At 39.9% G+C, this 17,562-nt stretch overlaps 1 protein-coding gene across 2 annotated transcripts; it reads left to right on the top strand.

Moving 5' to 3' along the window:
• Nucleotides 1-1,099: 1,099 nt before the first annotated feature.
• Nucleotides 1,100-17,333, top strand: camkk1a (calcium/calmodulin-dependent protein kinase kinase 1, alpha a). 2 transcript variants are annotated; one of them, XM_041241005.1, is made up of 12 exons: nt 1,100-1,193; nt 1,730-1,863; nt 2,478-2,514; nt 3,298-3,319; nt 4,066-4,154; nt 6,032-6,231; nt 8,346-8,399; nt 8,992-9,065; nt 9,237-9,324; nt 10,651-10,779; nt 12,220-12,323; nt 17,244-17,333. In XM_041241005.1, exons 1-12 carry the CDS (start codon nt 1,145-1,147, stop codon nt 17,314-17,316), a joined length of 1,053 nt encoding a protein of 350 aa, XP_041096939.1. In that variant the 5' UTR covers nt 1,100-1,144; the 3' UTR covers nt 17,317-17,333. The 2 variants fall into 2 exon arrangements, with proteins under 2 accessions (XP_041096939.1, XP_041096940.1); XM_041241006.1 differs by lacking the exon at nt 8,346-8,399.
• The last annotated feature ends 229 nt before the right edge of the window (nt 17,334-17,562 follow it).

Genomic DNA, 17,562 nt, shown 5'->3' with positions numbered 1-17,562 from the left:
CTTACATTTCTGATTAAAGACCAAGTAGCTTCTGATTGTGCTCTTGTTTTTTTTTTTTTTTTTTGTATTGCTGTTCCTGTGCCTTTTGATGTTTTGCAATCATTCTTAATGGTTCTTATTACTCAAATTGTGTTATTATTTGATTTGATAAATCTGTGTTAAGGGCTCCTTACTTCTATAAAGACACTGTACCTGATACATCCTAGGTTACACGTATCTATAGCTGGCAACTAGGACTGAAGATTACCCATTGATCCCTCCCCAAGTGTTGTACTCTTTGGAGTTGCACGTGAAGGAACTGGTCTGTCTAGGATGCAGTCTGACGCTGGCCTTTGCAACTTTAATAACTAGATGTCAAATTGTGTACTGTTGGAAGCAAACTGCCCCTCCTCTGTATGTCCACTGGGTTATGGATCTCATGCAGACGCTCCACTTGGAGAATAGTTAATTCACAATCCGCGGATCCAGTGACAAGTTTTACTCTGCCTGGCAGCCTTTCTGGTCCCGCTTTGAGGAGCTCAGATTTCCCTCTCTCCACTGACCTCTCTGCATGGCCTTGCTCTCTCTCTTTCTCGCTACCTTCTTCTCTTTTAATTTAGTTGTGATTTATATATCTTGGTATTATTTGTGCTGCATAGATCTATGTATGTGCATGTGTTTTGCATATATATAAAATTAGTTTTAGTGCAATGCAAGGCTGTGTTTGTAATGCACTGTTGCACTGATACAGGTTAGCTTTAAAAGATCTCTCACAGCGAATAGAAGGGGAGGCAGGCCTCCATCCCCCGAGATTTTCCGGGAAAGTAATTATTTGCACCATTTTTATATTAAATAAACTGGAAATAGTGGTTCCCTTTTTTTTTATTAAATAAACCTGAGCAACATTTAATATTGTAATAAAATGAGAGTGCGGCTGTGAATATAGCCAGTCATACAAGAATACTAACTCAAACACAGTAAAGGGTTTTACCTTATTGGATATCAACATTTCACTATTAATATTGACATCAGCTGCAGTATCGCCATTGTCAGTGCTTTCTGCTATTGTAGATAATAGCATGTCTGAAGTAGCTTTAAGAATTGTAAAATGCATTTGATTTGGTGAAAAGGTACCGATTTATTTTCCTTTGTTTCTTCGCAGGCAATGAAAGTGCTGTCCAAGAAGAAGCTGATGAAGCAGTATGGATTTCCACGTAGGTGTCGGTCACTTTTTTTAAAGGCAGGATGTTTAGTCCAGGAGAAAGATCTGTACAAAGTGCTTTCAGAAAGAAGCCTGCATTCCTGTAAGAATACTAATCAAAGTGCACCAGCTTGCTGTTGTAAACATACACTGATAAAAACAGGTAATAAACTGACAGTCTGTATAAAGCCAGTGCTCTTGCTTGCGGAGATTGCTAAAGTAAACGGCTGTAATGAAGGTTGAATTTAAGTGTCTGGTGCCGCAAGCATTATTGGCTAGTGTATTGACTAGAATGACAGTTTATTGGCTTTTTAACCCGTCCCAGGCAGCTTGCTTACCGAGTATCTCGGTACCGCTGAGTTATCACGCTGCCTTGCAAAATAGAAATGCGATTAGTTTCCATTACTATTGCAGAACCCCTGTCTTTGAGTTTAAATAAACAAATCTCTCACCCAATAATTTTTTGCACCGGTTGTAAATTTCTTACCTGTTTTGTAAAAGTGCAGATAACTCATTTTGTGCTGCATTTTCCTGTGGTTGTGTATTTAGGACGCCCCCCTCCTAGGGGAGCGAAAGCAGCTCAGGGGGATCAGCCAAAGACCCTGGCACCTCTGGAGAGGGTTTACCAGGAGATCGCCATCCTCAAGAAACTGGACCATCTCAACATCGTTAAGCTCATCGAGGTAAACGCAGCAGGAGCAGAGTGTGCAAGTTACAGGAGGAGGGCTTTCAAATACAGTTACATCTGTCACCTGAACTAAGCAGTTGCTTTATATTTCTTTATCTTACTTGCTGATCAGTTTACGACATGAAAGAGGCACCTCCAAAAGCAGTGAAACATTTACACATTTCTAAAGGCTGAAAATAGTATAGACATCTTGCCGGGAACCATTAATTGCTTTGCTGAGAAATCGGAGAATTGAACCAACATGAAGAAGAATCCATTACTGTGCATTTCCCAGATCGTCGCTTCAGTATCTTTTGCTTTTATCTTGCGTCTTTCACTCGGCATGGCCAGGCTTGGCTGTGCTATTACAAGTTTGACTTTGCTTCATCATGTTTTTGCCACGGTGTAGCACAGATAAGGGCATCCTTTAATGTGAAAGCAGCCTTCAAAATCAAGGGCTAGTTGCACAAAGAGTTTGAGCGTGGGCAGATTGCTTACCATGAGAAACGATTTGGGCCAAATGCAAAGTGCAAAGTTTGAGATTCACGCTGCATCAGCACACCCAGTTTGGTTATTTCTAGTTCCACTGTTTTGAGCTTTTACATGCAGTATTTATTTTTTAAATTGTAGGTGCTAGATGACTCCTCTGAAGACAACCTGCATATGGGTAAGTGACCAGGAATACACTACAAACACTTGTGCCATTGCTGCTACTAGATAGAAATGACACCCAAGAAGAATATTCGTTATGTGAAAGTGCAGTTAACCCTAATCATTGCGTGTTGCACCCTAGGCAATCGGATGTCCGTTAATTCAACTGGTTTACATGCATTATTGAAAATGGAGATTATGTTATAGGTTGTTTGATCTCTTGCTGCACAACTCTGTGGATGCATCTGAACTGGGATATGGAAACCTACACTACCTACTGTACCTTAACACACAGTACTTGTGTGATTTACTATTTACTATAGATTTACTATTCTAAATGTTTTTACACACACAAGCTAAATCCTTTTCATTTGGATACAGTAATCGTATTTATTTAAGTAAACGTGTTATTAGTTAGAAGGCATTTTAACCCTGTTCTATGAAATATGTTCTGTTCATATATTAAGATGTACATTTAGTCCATAGCAGTATCTGTTTTAGCTATGACACTAGCTTCGTCATACTCTGGAAACATAACTGCAGGGCCTTATTTTTTTTTCTAATTGTTCACAAAACAGATCGTGCCCCGATCGATCAATAAGATTTCCCATGAAAAATGGGCATGTCAGCTCAGTACTAAAGTCCATTATTCACAGCTTGGCTTTAGCTTCTACTCTGGTCTGCATTGTTGTTTTTAATCTGAGCTAGGAATGCTTTCTTCTTTTGGTATTACAGGCACACGTCATGTAACACTTTTCTCTTCTCTTTGCGTTTTTTTTTTTTTTTTTTTTTTTTTTAGCATTTGAGCTAATGAAAAAAGGGTGAGTGTCCATTTATTTTTCATAATCCATTCTGATTCTTAGTTAAAAAAAATAATTAAATCAGTAAAAACAATGTTGTCCGTTGATAATTTGTTTCCACGATACGGTAGGATCCACAGTATACAGCAGTTACTGATGCACACTGCTAAACCAATCTGCCTAAAAATCACAATTATTGTACAAGTCAGAACATTGCTGTACTGACTTGAATCGGGCACTGTGGTTGCCATGGTTCCTTTTCTAATGAAAGACTCTGGTTACCACTGAAGTATGTACCCAACACTGACCTTTATGAAATCCAGGCCAGTAATGGCAATCGGGCACATAAGAAACCAACTGTCTAACAGTATCATGAATGTCTGAACCATGAGTTAAATATATGCAGTCCCCATACACTTCCTGTCACTTTTTTTTTTTTTTTTTTTATAATATATTCCATTTGTCTTTTTAAACTTGTAACATTTAAAGTATCACTTTGTCACATACTGTAGTAGAGCAAGGCATCCAAAGTCTGTACCTGGTGGAGCTACCAGTATCAATATACAGCTTTCAGAGCTCAATAATAGGATGGAATTGTGTAAAATGTCTACAGTGATAACACTTCACTATGCATTATAAGAAATGTTTTTTTAACACATTTGTAGACGTTTCGCAAAGTGAGGCAAAAGAGCTTCCAATTACTCAGTGGAGCAGCATGTGCAGGTTTGCATATTTCCGATGTCTCTGCTGTGTTTCCTGCCCTGCAGCCCGGTGATGGAGGTGCCGACAGACAGCCCCTTCACAGAGGAGCAGACAAGGGTCTACTTCAGAGACGTGGTCCTGGGCATCGAGTACTGTGAGTGTCACGCACCGCTGCTTATCTAACAGACACACGCTTTCAATCCGAATAGCCTGCCCATTTTCTGAAAAATGTACCCACTTAAACAGTGATGGATAACCAACGGCTCATTGCATCCTGATTCCTACACTCGGGAGTCCAGTATTAATGCTAATCAAGGTAAACCAGACCTTTTAATTCATCTGTTTGCTTTAACTCCTGTTGGTGTTTGGTGCTTCCATGTCTCAATATCCCCAAAATGTAATTGATATAAATTAAGATTTTAGTAAGCAAAATGTCCTACCAATGCAGTGCCATGCCCAATATAATCCATTTACTGCCAACAAAGAATGACTGGATGGGATAGTAGTTTTTATTTGGCCTCAGAAATGGGTGTCTTTTAATGCCGACTGAAAAGATAGGTATCGTATTGAATGCTGTAGCAGTCTTAGCAGTTACCAAACCCTTTGTTTTGTCCTAATTTGATTAACCTTTGCATAGACGCCTGTTGGGCTTGGAGGGAGATAACAGTAACCCACTTATTCATGAAACTGAGATATCAATTACATGATATTTCAGGTGACTTGTTTGCCTGTTGTCAGATTTCACCAGGTGTCTGTGTCAGTACTGAGGTTATTGTTTGGCATTTTCTTTTCTTAGTCGGTAACATGCAAGCTGTTATCGGTTAGCAGTATACTTGAATATTTCTCCTATTGGAGGCTGAAGTGTATTTTACAAACGTGGGTCAATTTGTTTAATTAAAAAATGGATTAAAGTTTGCGAATAAGTGTGTTTCAATTAGATCCAATTGAAGATATGATTTAAGTTTGGGTTGCCAGTATCCATTTGTTACACAAAGTTGTACTGTGCATGGAAGACACTGACCTACTTATTCAAGAGTGGACACGTGCATTGTCCAAGACGTTGTCTTGCAGGCCACAGCACTCTGTCTTGGGAACCGGTGGTTTTGATGAGACAATGCATGAGAACAGGGGCTGTAATTTCCATGGTTCAACGTTTTTAGCATGTGTAGGTTACCATCATACTTGTCTTGCTGCTATTAACTATGTCTACCATTAACTAATTAGTTATTTATATTGACAATCTAAAGGGGAGAATCTCTGTAATGCTATTGGCTTCACCTGCCTAGCTGTTTGTCCAAGGCTCTTGATCTCTGGCGTGCAATCACTTCTGCCAATGAGACACAACTCTAATAGAGTCGACCCAGCAGCTCTCCACACTGAATTACAAGTGTGCACTGCAGTACCTGCGCAGTCATTTGTCTTCTGGAATTAATTCAGTTCTGTGGCAGAGAGAAGCTACGTTGATCCATTGACAGGATTCAGCAAGTAGCACAAGCTAACATGAATTGCATTCCAATAGGCCGTTGATGTAAGGGAAGGGGAGGTGAGGGTTGACTGATACCATTTATCTTAAGGGGTATTGCAGATTGCTTGTATCTCGAGTATAGCATTACAAATTAAAATATGCCAATCCTATTCAGACTCCTCATGTAATACTTTTAAGAAATAGGCAGTTTTATAGTCTTATTAGAAATGGATACATGCATGCATCCCCCAAACAGAAGGAATAGTGAATGAATTAAGTCATATGCAGTACAAGGCTGATCTAGTCGCCTGGCTTGAGATTGATCCACACATGCTATGGCTTATCTAGAAGATTTAAGAGTGCTGAGGTCTCCCTCTGCAAAATGTGCAGCAGTAACCTTTTTCTAACAGCTCTATTCATAAAGTTTTAACTTATTTTTAAGTTGCACGTTTGTGAATACAGTAGATCTCCCACTACAGTAGGTTAGGTGTGCAAGGTAACATCTGACTATCCTGAACAAGGTACCTCCGAGTGGGATTTCACCTTTCACTTTGTAATCCCCGCAGTACACTACCAGAAGATCGTCCACAGGGACATCAAGCCCTCAAACTTGCTCCTTGGTGATGACGGACACATCAAAATCGCCGATTTCGGAGTGAGTAACCAGTTTGAAGGCAACGACGCGTTGCTGTCCAGCACTGCCGGGACCCCTGCCTTCATGGCTCCAGAGACCCTCTCAGATCATAGGAAGATCTTCAGTGGAAAGGTGAGTGTGGCTCCCTCTCCCTAGCTACCAATACTAATACAGGGGCCTATACTTGCAGTATGTCACATATCTAGACAACTGCGACGTTACATTATGGAATGGATGGAGATACAGTTTGGATGCATGTTTTTGGTTCTGCTGGAACCAGGTTAATCCGTATTTGTAAAACTCTGAAAGGACTTTGATCTGGTGCTAAGACATCCTTTCACAGTGGTGCAGTTTGTTTATGATCAAACCCAAGAGTCTTGAATCCAAAGTGGGACTTACCTACTGTTGAAACTCCATTCAATCATCACAGTATTAAAATGCATTATGGTCTGTTGTAAGGGGTCATGACTGCCATTTGCCCTATTATTCCACAAGCACTTCTGTCATGTACCACGAAGGTGACGGGTTCAGGCTAAACACTCTTGCTGAATGTAGGAGCGGGAACATGTTTAAGTAGCTTACACAGTGAAGATCTGCTCTGCTCTAGTGTGCGTCTGAAGGAGAAAGCATAGTCTTCCAGTGATGCTTGCAGGAACAGCCTGAATTTCCTATCTTCCTTGTTCAAGTCTTGCTCAAGAAAAGACTCCCTCCCCGGGGAAAAAAAGAAAGATGAGGAGTCAGTACAGGGCACTGGGTTTAGCCCTGGTAAATCAAACACTGGCTCAGTTTATATATTGAAATCTTGGATCAGACAAACCAAGGAAAGTATTAATTTCCCTCACTTTTAACCCAGCTGAGAGATATGTGTGATGCACACATTTGGCACGAGTAATGAAACCAATATAGCTTGCTTTATGGGACAAACTGGGCTTAACCCTGGGTTAGGAGGAACCATGTCTTGATTTGTTCTTTCAGAACCTTATTCATGAGCAGGTGGAGAGCAAGCCCTACGGCTGTAGCACAGGTGGTCGTAGTATTCCTATTCAGTCTTAGCTGGAAGGTCGGCTGTGGTAAAGCAGAGCTGAAGGGAAGGCTTCAGTGTGCGGTTCTCAGTTACAGCTACATACCGAGTTGTGAATTGAAAACCATATTAGCATTTTGGCATAGCAGGTATTTCTTGCAGTTGGCAAACTTGCATTAAAAGGGAGCCAATACACTGATACTAGAAATCTGAAAGCTTTCCACAAAGACTTGAGAGAAGGTAATCTTTTAAAGTTTTTAAAAACCTCTAATATTTTCTTTTAAAACCAAACAACTGTAGTGGATATGCCAGCAATAACAAAACAAATCACAAGAGAGAAACACCCTTGTGTCCTAAACTATCAGCCAACGTCTGGACGAAAAACAATTCCATTGGACAGGCAGATGTTGGTAACACACACTGTTATTAGACACAAGATCACAAGGTTAATTCTTGCCTAACAGCTAACATGTCAACATGTCAGCTGCTGTGCTTCAGATAGAGAAATCGAAGTTCAGTCTAGTCTGTGAACACAGCCTTTTCCATACAGTTTTACTGTTTACTGCAAAGTGTCTGAAACCCTCTACACCAGTAGACAAGGGATTGTACATTTCATATTAAAAGAGCAAGCTGGGATATGAAACACATTTTGGAATGTGGAATGCAAACACGGAGTCACCACTGCAATCAAACAACAAGAGATGCTATCCAGCATGCTGTGTGGATGTAGGCTAGATGTTTATGGAACAGCTATAGCCAAAAGTTCACCATATAGAATTAACAAATTTTGCTTCATAGTTGAATGAAACCTGTTGAATTTGTTAACATACAGCTTTGTAGTTTTTCATATAGCTAACAAACTGACAAATTAAAAATATCGAAATCTAACATGAAATACTGTACTGCTATTATGGCTTCCGGTAGACTTTTGCTATATCATTGTGTAGTTTCTTTGACTACATTGTGTTAAATAAAATATCTAAGTGATGTTTTTATTTTTATTATGCCTCAGTCCTAAAATTCTAGGTGATGCAGAACTTTTGTCCACAGCTATAGAAGTCAGTACAGATAGATATTTAAAGGCAGAAAGATTCAACACAGCTTAGTCTGCTGAGTTTCTGGGTACCCATCTCTAATTTAGACCCTTGGCAGGGGATACAGTATTTTCCTCTGTTTTTATTTTGTGATCTTGCATTTACAGTTTTCGTGTCTTGCTGTTTTTCAGGCACTGGATATATGGGCTATGGGTGTGACATTGTACTGTTTTGTGTTTGGGAAGGTAGGCGAACCATTTAAACGCATGTTTTGATGATGGTGCATATCATGGATTTTGCAAGGAGTGAATAAATACAGTTCACTGTTTAACACTGTAGAGAAGCACTGCCTTCTCTTTACAGGCATTCTATCAAAGGGGGCTCGTTCCCTATGTTTCTGCAGAAAGCAGTAGTCCTTCCTTTAGATTGTTTCTTGTTAATAGATCTTCATCTAAGCTCTCATTTTAATGATGGAAATAAAGGTTTTTAAAGGACTGCTGTGTTTGTATCATTGAACTAGACCTCTGTGTGCAACTACAATGTGTGTTTCTTCTATATTTATTACTTTTGTGCCTAGAGAATATAGGATAATTTGCAGAATGCAGTCAGAATCTTTCCTTTAAAAAAAAAAACAGCAAATAGTTAATTTAACACGACAACAACGCTGAAGATTTCACCCCTAAACTCTCTTCCAGAAACCCTGCATTTAACTTGTATCACCATGTAAGAAAATAGAACTGCCTGGAAATCCCGTCCTCTGTCAAAGGTGACAAACTTAATATAAAAGTCCATATAAAAAGTCTGAACTGAATCTCATGTTGCATGTTTGTATTCTAGTGCCCTTTTATAGACGAGTACATCTTGGCATTACACAACAAGATCAGAAATAAACCAGTGGAGTTCCCTGAAACGTGAGTCATCCTATCAGTTAAATAAGTGTTTTATGTGATAATATTATGTAATACTACTCCCTCATTGTTGTTTTGCATGTAATGTCAGCATGTCCTAATTGTGGAGTATTATACATTTGTCATGGATTTTTTTAAGCCCACATTGTAACTGTTTTTCCCTGTTTTCTTCAGGCCAGTGATCAGTGAGGAACTCAAGAGCCTAATTCTACGAATGCTGGACAAAAATCCAGACACTAGAATAACTATCCCAGAAATAAAGGTACATGTAATTTAATTTAAAGTTAACCCTTCTATGGCAACATCACAATATTAACCCAAAGAAACCCAAGCGGAACATGACATCACAATGGATTTGAAACAAATATTCCAGCAATGGATTACCACTGGGTAATAATGTATTGAATACTCTTCTTATTACACGTCCAAAAGGGGCATTTTCAAATGAGCGCCTATTGTCCTTTTGAAACTAATAACCAGAAACTTTAATGGCAGATTTCACAGACCCTGATTAGCACTAATCTTGGACTAGTTTACTGAAGGTAATATTAGGTAGTTCAATGTTAATCTTAAATCACATTGTGTTACTAGGTATGTAAGTTTACCTTTTAAAATTAAAATTACACGTTGGTTATCGAGTTTGTGTTACTCACGTACTTGCAAGATCATGCATGTGACAATATACATATTCTAAGCATATGCAAAATAGCCCTGGACTGACATTGTCTGAATTTGCACATAAGCCAATCTGAAGCCATGTTTTAGCAAAGCTGCTCTTCGTGTTTTGATTCTGTAACACTGTGATAACAGATTGGCATCATCCCCACTGGTTACACTGGCAACCCCAACTGAGAAGGAATCGGTGAGATAAACAAGCTTCAAGTAGAAAATGATCTGGCTCCTGCATTAAAATGTGTTGGACCCACATAGTGCCAGCTATTATACTGATAAAACACTGTCCTGCACAGAGATAGACTGGTCATTATTCACTGGCGTGTGCGGGTGAGAAATTACTAGAACAGTATGCTTTCTTTGTATTTACAATACTTGATCTCCTGGGGAAAAAGGCATTGGTTTTACAAGGGTGCTAAAAATAGAGGGGAAGAAAGAGAGTAGTGCATTGAGTAGATCAAAACTGGTTTGAAGTAGGACTGAAGTCAACCACAGTTAGGATTGCAACTTGCTAGAAGAACCCGCTGTCTCCGAATCTCTAACGGAGGAAGTCAGTCATCACTCAGACATAAATATAAGAACACTGAATGCTGGTGTGTTTAGAAACAAATGTTTTATTACAAATGTTTTGACTAGAAGTCTAGTCAAAACAAAATGCTTCTAGTCAAAATGTTTGTCTTGAGATCAGTCCTGGTTTATAGAAATATAGTAGGAGCCAGAATTTTGAACGATCGGACACCATTTCAATACTATTGGTCCTCGGCGTATTGCTGTATCGACAGTCCTGGAACAAAGCATGATCAGTTGTGATCAAATTTTACAAGGGTCAGTGTCTGGTCATTTAAACATAAATACAAATCTATGTGGGGAGCTGGTGCCAGCACCTAACCCTGGCTTTTGTATGCTTCCTGTGCAGGTGCACCCATGGGTCACGAAGGACGGTACAGACCCACTGCCTCTGGAGGAGGAACACTGCAGCGTGGTGGAGGTCACTGAAGAGGAGGTCAGGAACTCTGTCAAGCTCATCCCCAGCCTCTCTGCTGTGGTAAGACCAACTTGCCGTCCTTTTTAAAATCAATACCAGACCAACCAGCTGACCCTCATTTCGCGGGTCACACCTACAAATTGACAAAGCAGACCCGAGATTATCATTGTACAACCCGCAAAATAAAACTGACATGGGAGATCACTGTTTGGGTGATGTAAAAAACCATACACTCCTTTCCATTGATGGATTCTTAATTCAAGTTGCAAAATCAATATTGTTCTTTTTTTTTTATTGATTTGAAATGTAATTTTAATAATCTTGGGATACAAGTAGTCTGGACCAGCATTCCAGTTGATGAAACGTGAGACCACTGTAATACTAATATTACCCAGAACTGGAAGCGTGACCCTTACGATTCACACTGTAAAATTCTGTAGCGCTGGGGTCCATGAAACAAAAACGACAGAAAAGAGATCCAGCATTTCATTTCTTTACTATCCATCAGTTCCTGCAGGGCAAGGCTTTATCGCGGGAACCAGGAGAGCTGTGAATGGGTTCATACAGTAAATTAAACCTTATAGATTTAAAATGGGTATCAAACTCATTAAGCATGGCCAATAATGAGCTTTGCAGAAAGATTTACAGAACACACATAACTGGATATTAAACAAGTAAGAAAATGTACTTTTTTTAAAAACAAAAAAAAATGTAGACAATTTAAAGCATCCGTCTGCATTACAATAAACAAGCAATGCTTGAGGATTCAAAATGGAAACAGATGCCACTGGATTGCTTCAATCACAAAGGCCCAGTACTCCAATCTTGCCCATTTCTCAAGAACTATTGGGAAATACCGGATCCTCATAGCATTAGTTAGAAGGATAGTTGACTTCATATATTATAATTATTATTATTATTTTTTTTTTTTAAAGTCAATAAAAAATATTATGGGTTGGTAGTAACTGTTGTGATGCCTATTCTTCCTACAGTTAGGTAGTGACTTGCCATTCAAGCAATGGAAGGAGGTATCCTTGGATAAACAGCTTCAACCGTCTCCTTGGTAACCAGTTACACCAGATTTTATTCTCCACTGTGCTGTAGAAGTACCTGGAGGTGAATTCATATGGAATAGGCGTCACTGGGTAGAAGGTACTAATGTCTGCAGATACAATGGATCTCATGACCAGCACAGAGTAAGACGCATCTCAAGCTCTTTTCCTCTCTTGCCTCAGGGGAGCCAGGCTCTGAAGTGCAGTACTTCGGCTTTAATTTTAAGCACACATTTAATGAACAGATTTTTTTTGACAGCTTGAGCAAAGATGAAGGTACTTGACTTGTAATTGCAAAATGCCACTGAAGACGAAGGCTTTTTCATTAAACCCTGGGCTGCTTGTGACAGCGTCCACTTGAGCAGCACTGCCCTGGGGGGTGTTGCGCTGCAGTGTTGTCAATACTGGAATTTGTTTTTATCCCACACTTGCCTTTTCATTGCTCCAGATTCTAGTGAAGTCGATGCTGCGAAAGCGGTCGTTTGGGAACCCATTCGAGTGTCCTTCGAGGAGAGAAGAGAGATCCATGTCCGCTCCTGGGAATTTACTCATGTAAGTGTGCCACTTATTGTCATTGTCATTTACAAGATTGCATACTGGGAACCCATGTTAGAAAATGAAGGAAATGCTTAATCTTCTGCAGTCTCTGCCTTCCTTGCTGGCGGTACATACTGTAAATTCATGTTGGATTCATCCGATTCTCCAAAAGGACCACCAGTTTGGCTGCTTCTTTTAGAGACTTTTTTTTTTTCCTCAATTTCCTCATCACAACACACCCGAAGTTACAAACCAAATGTACTGGAGCCTCACTTCACCCACACCAAGCTTGCAAGCACAGGAGTCAACCCAAGTCCTCCTGGACATATTAAAGTTAAAGTGATTCAGGGCAGAGTCTTGCTTTGTAACCAAGGTTTTGTTTTGGCTCAGATTCCCAAGACTTGTTCAAATACAGTACACTAGAAATCTTTCTGTCTAAGCCAACACAAGTCCTTCACATGCCTTAATGCTGTCTAGCTTGTAAAACTTTCTGCACCAGAATGTCAGTGTGGGAGTTGAGAAATGCCTGTAGAACGGCAACACTACCTTGAATTTGTGCCGAACTAGCAGATAACTGGGGACACGTTTGAACAGGTCTTGCAGACTGTGGGGGTGTGACTGGTACAATATTGTTCATTGTCTAATAATTTTTATACAAGTACATTGCAGTCTACAGGAACCTGAATACAATATGAAGGCATGTTTCTTTTTATACTGTATTATACACTTTGAAACTGACTAGATGGTTTCCATAAAAGAGTTCAAATGGGTCAAAATCCATGAACTGGAAAGTGTGTGCTGGGAAGTTATATTTTCTGCAGTGATTGCAAGTTGCCAACAATGTTTTTTATCAATGCAATGCTGTCTTTTGTGAAACAATACACAATGGGGTTATGTCCTGTATAACTCTCCAAAACAGTCAACTGAGAATTCTTGAGTTGTTTGTGCCCCTGGTTTTAAGGAATATTTATTTGTGGGGCAGCCTTGTTGTGGGTCCTAAGCTAATGTATACTGGCATCAGATATCAATATGAATTTAGTTGCATAGATTATTTCTAAATTCTGGATCTTCATTTTAAAATCCTTTTTAAACTTGAAAGAGGATTAGTCCTTGCATAACGTCTGGAGTAGGAGTCGTCATTGTCCCCCACCGTACCCCTCCTCGTTCTGGTTAATAGGCACAGTACTGTCCTATATATTTGTTTAAAATCATTCCGGTGAAATTTGGTGAACCTGTGGTTAAAATAATAGTGCGTTTGGTTGTTCCTGTGTAACAGCAAGTGAAAAAGCAAGATGCAGATAGCCCAGAGTCTCAAGGTGGAGAGGGGAGTATTGGAACCCAGTCCAGATATAACCAGGTTTAAAAAAGGGAATATTTATACAAAGCAAACCCGATAGATGCTTGGATGAAACCTTGTACGGTTTGTTTATTTCTCTATGGGTGCTGATGAGAGTTTGCGAAACCCGTTTCCAAGAAGAACAGATGGCAAGCTGTTGTGTTCAAAATCTGTGAGCTCTGCGGGAATCTATCCGGCAGCGTTCAAGATACAAAATGCACGCGACAGTCAGATAGCTCCTGAAGGAGAGATGCTTATGCAAGATTAATAGCTCGCCTTCACCTCTAGCTTTCACTGGTAGAGCAACACGTGAGCAGTTTGGAGGATAAACGAATTTCTTCAGAGGGCGGAAGGCTAGTTACACAGTGGTGGTGCGACATGGGCTGTAATCTGGAACAATATTAAATGACAAGGGTAGCTATCCTCGGTTGCAATATTGCTGTTTAAATTTCAAAGAGCGGAGCGGTATTGTTTTTTTGTGTGCAACTCCCTCTGTTTCGCCAAACACTACTAACATGTCTTACCTGTGTTGTATTCTTGTTTTCTTTGCTGTTTGCTGCAGGGACAGGTGGCTGTTTTACTCCTCTGTAAAAGCGCATCCTTCATTAAGGTAACTTTGTGTGCTGTGCCCCTGTTCCAGTGACATCTATTTCATCTCTGTCTCCAGCTGCTTGTGATTTATAATGGGGTTGTGCTGAAATGCAAAACCAGAACAAAAAGTGACACATTAACTTAAATCACATTTAATAGGAATATCCGCTGTATGTTTGCTGAACAGCACGATACGTATGGCAGTAATATTAATACACAACCATGTTAAACTTTATGAACATGTTACTTTAGTCTCATGATTTTACATACTGTGCATACACATACGGTATCTACAAGCCATATTAATATGGACACGGCACTATTTAGTGTGATTTTGTGTTCACTTTTTTTTTTCTTTTTTTTTTCTGCTTATGGGACGTTGTGTCTGTTGATCGTGGCACGGTGTCGTCTGTTTTGTGTAGCTGTTTAGTCTGGATTTTCAAAGAGCCTCTTCAGCGGTACTGGATGAAGCTCTAATCTTCTGCCATGCATTTCCAGTGTCTTTGGTTTGAACTGCCAACAGTGACATGTAGGGGACCTACCAAGCTTGTTGTCCAGCAAGCTCCAGATGCGTTTGCCCGAAAGCTAATCTGTGGAGGCAGTCACAAGTCTAAAAGCTCACCGTCATGTTTGCTGTGCAAATGATTGTCTAGTTCCACCAATATACCAAGCAGTGCACAGAAACACAGTTAGTAGCTTAGAACAAAACTTGACCCAGAACAAAAATCTATGAGATTAAGATGAAAAGAGCAGAGTAGCCTTGAAAACAACCATGACTCAAAACCAACAACGAAAAATGACCGGCAAGCTTGACTGCCAAACCACGGGCTGTATTTTACATTCATTCTTGTAGGGCATGCATTGGTGAAACGAGCAAACCACTAGATTTTACACAAGTACGATTGTGAGAACATTGACTCCAGCCTCCCTATGGTTCAGTCTACACGATCACGATCAGTCAAATGGCACACAGCGATATCAGCTCTATACGACCACAGTGCTGCAAGGAATAAAGGAGGAGCAGCCAGCGATAGGACAATCAGCACGGGCCACCCATTATATGTGATCAGCGAAACATGACTGCACCACGAAATACTCCCAACTGTTCAGCACTGTCTTATATTACTCGCTGTCATCTTTTATCTGCTTTTTGAACTTTTTCTTAATTCTACATGTTCTCTCCTCCTGAGTGTGTGGTGACACTTGAACATGGGAATGCTTGTGTCTGCAATCCCTCTTACTGAGGCTATGAAGAGATTTTACATCCTTGGCTGTAGTTTTTGTAACAAAAAACTGGCACGCTGAAAAGTGTGACATTTCGAAATGCAGCATGAAATACCGTACTACTGTTCTGTAGTTTCTTTGATTTTACATGATGTTAAATAAAAAAATATGTTAATGTACTTTTGACCATAGCTGGGTGTCTATGCTGCTGGTTTTTCCTTGCTTATAAACACTGCAGTACTTGCTTGTCTTGCCAAAAAACAAAAAGGATAGCTGGACACAAAGTCAGCGTTCCCTGCTCATTAAACACCTGCCAGTTCTTGAGATGAGCAGCTCACTTGATTGACACTCAGGTTTTCAGCACATGTGCACTGAATAATAAGCGCTGTGGAAGTCTCCAGGCTGGGCTTGAGGAACATGACGCACGGAAACAACAAGCAGGTTGGGTTGCTTGGGAGCTGGGTAATCGTTGCCAGGGCGATGACACAGGGGGGTTCATGGCAACAGCATTATGGTGTGCGTTAAGTCTGTTCTTGGTACGCGATGCCGCTTTCTGTTTGAGATAACGAAGTTCAACTCGCTCCTAGGACCTTTTCGTCATATAAAGAGATTGTCAGCTCTCTATCTTTTGAAGGGGTGCCAGCGATTCCTGTAGAGATTTGTATCCGTGGAGTTATGTGGAACGATCTGCTTTTTTCTCAGCAATCTCAATTGCTTTCTTATTAATCTTGAAGAATAGTTGAGCTGTTGATATGAAAGCCGACTCCAAGTCATTGGTGTAAGCCCCTTTTTGATGGAAAGATTATACCAGAAGAGATTGTATTCAGTGTTTTTTAGATGTTTTGTGTTGCCGTGATATAAGCAGGTCAAGGCACCTTCTGTAATCTGCAGCTTCTCAATATGCTGTATTAACTCCACAGGAAGTCAGTGTGCCACGCAGGGCATCGCTTCTATGGGATTAATAGTTGTGTGTTTTTATTTTGAGGTATTTCGGTACATAGAATATTCTTGAAAGCTACATTTGTATTTTGTTTTCATTAATTACATTTTAAGTTTGTTTTATTTACTATTAATGCATCTTATTTATTTTAAGTTATAAACAATGGCCAAATACAAAGGATGCAGTCGGATTGATAATTTTTGTGTTTGTGTTTGTCATAATGTTTGAAATAATGGATAGGTTGTTAACATTCATGCACTGTTATGTCTCACGCTTCTAAATCGTGAAGTCCTTTGCTGTTGATCTTTTGATTTTCTTTAGCTGCTCAGATGTTTCTCCTACCTGCTGTACCCAGAATTCTTTTCAAGCGTGAATCCAACTCCTTTCGTCTTGACTATCATCTGCTTTGTTGCCAAAATATTTTTCTTCAATCGATTGTTGAAAATAATTCCTGCTTTTCTGGCTACTAACTTTTTATAAAGCAGCTTAATTACCGTGTAATTCTTTTCAATCAATCTAATATTTAATTAGTTCTATTCATTTTTTACAGACTTAATGTAAAGGTGCCGGTACTTTTGTCATGCACAAATATTTGAAATTACAAAGATTGTTAAACTATTAAAAATTGTGTGTTTTGATCTTTGTCATATTAGTGGGCGGCTAATGTTTGCTAAAGGCTTTTATTTGATTAGATTTTTTGAATGATCCGATATTAAGTATCCAAGGTGCCAATACTTTTGTCTGCAACTAACTTGTTCTCAAGAGACCCCCCCCCCTGATGGCAGGCCAGAGAAACGGCACCTAATGTGTATTTCTAATTACATTTTCTCTGCTCATCATACAGGAAAGACAGCAGCGGGGATGGAGGCAAAGACACAGAACTACCAGAAGTGCATGAGGATGAAGCCTTGTCCTGAACACTGGAGTCCTACCCCACACCCGCCCTGCGCTGCATCAATGAAACCCTCGCCTCTTGTGTTTCTGTTTGCGAACGCAGCAAAAACCAAAAGGTGGGGGCTTATACCAGGAGAAAAAACAAACTGAACAGAAAAAAAACAACATGGTAATGATGCAGGGGAATATTTTCAGCCGTTTACTGGTGCATACGGAATGCTAATATTACTGCCTGCATGTGTCGTCTAGAACAGGAGAGTGTGTTTGGG

The sequence above is a fragment of the Polyodon spathula genome, unplaced genomic scaffold (genome assembly GCF_017654505.1).
Source record: "Polyodon spathula isolate WHYD16114869_AA unplaced genomic scaffold, ASM1765450v1 scaffolds_733, whole genome shotgun sequence".
NCBI classification, from domain to species: Eukaryota; Metazoa; Chordata; class Actinopteri; order Acipenseriformes; family Polyodontidae; genus Polyodon; species Polyodon spathula.
The sequence above is the reverse complement of the archived record's forward strand: the minus strand, read 5'-3'. Positions and strand labels throughout refer to the sequence as shown.

Excerpts from the sequence above, each read along its gene's own strand:
- camkk1a (XM_041241005.1), top strand. The coding sequence starts at position 1,145 with ATGAAAGTGCTGTCCAAGAAGAAGCTGATGAAGCAGTATGGATTTCCA. Across the intron at positions 3,320-4,065 it reads TTTGAGCTAATGAAAAAAGG|CCCGGTGATGGAGGTGCCGA; the intron begins GTGAGTGTCCAT and ends CCTGCCCTGCAG. Across the intron at positions 6,232-8,345 it reads GGAAGATCTTCAGTGGAAAG|GCACTGGATATATGGGCTAT; the intron begins GTGAGTGTGGCT and ends GCTGTTTTTCAG.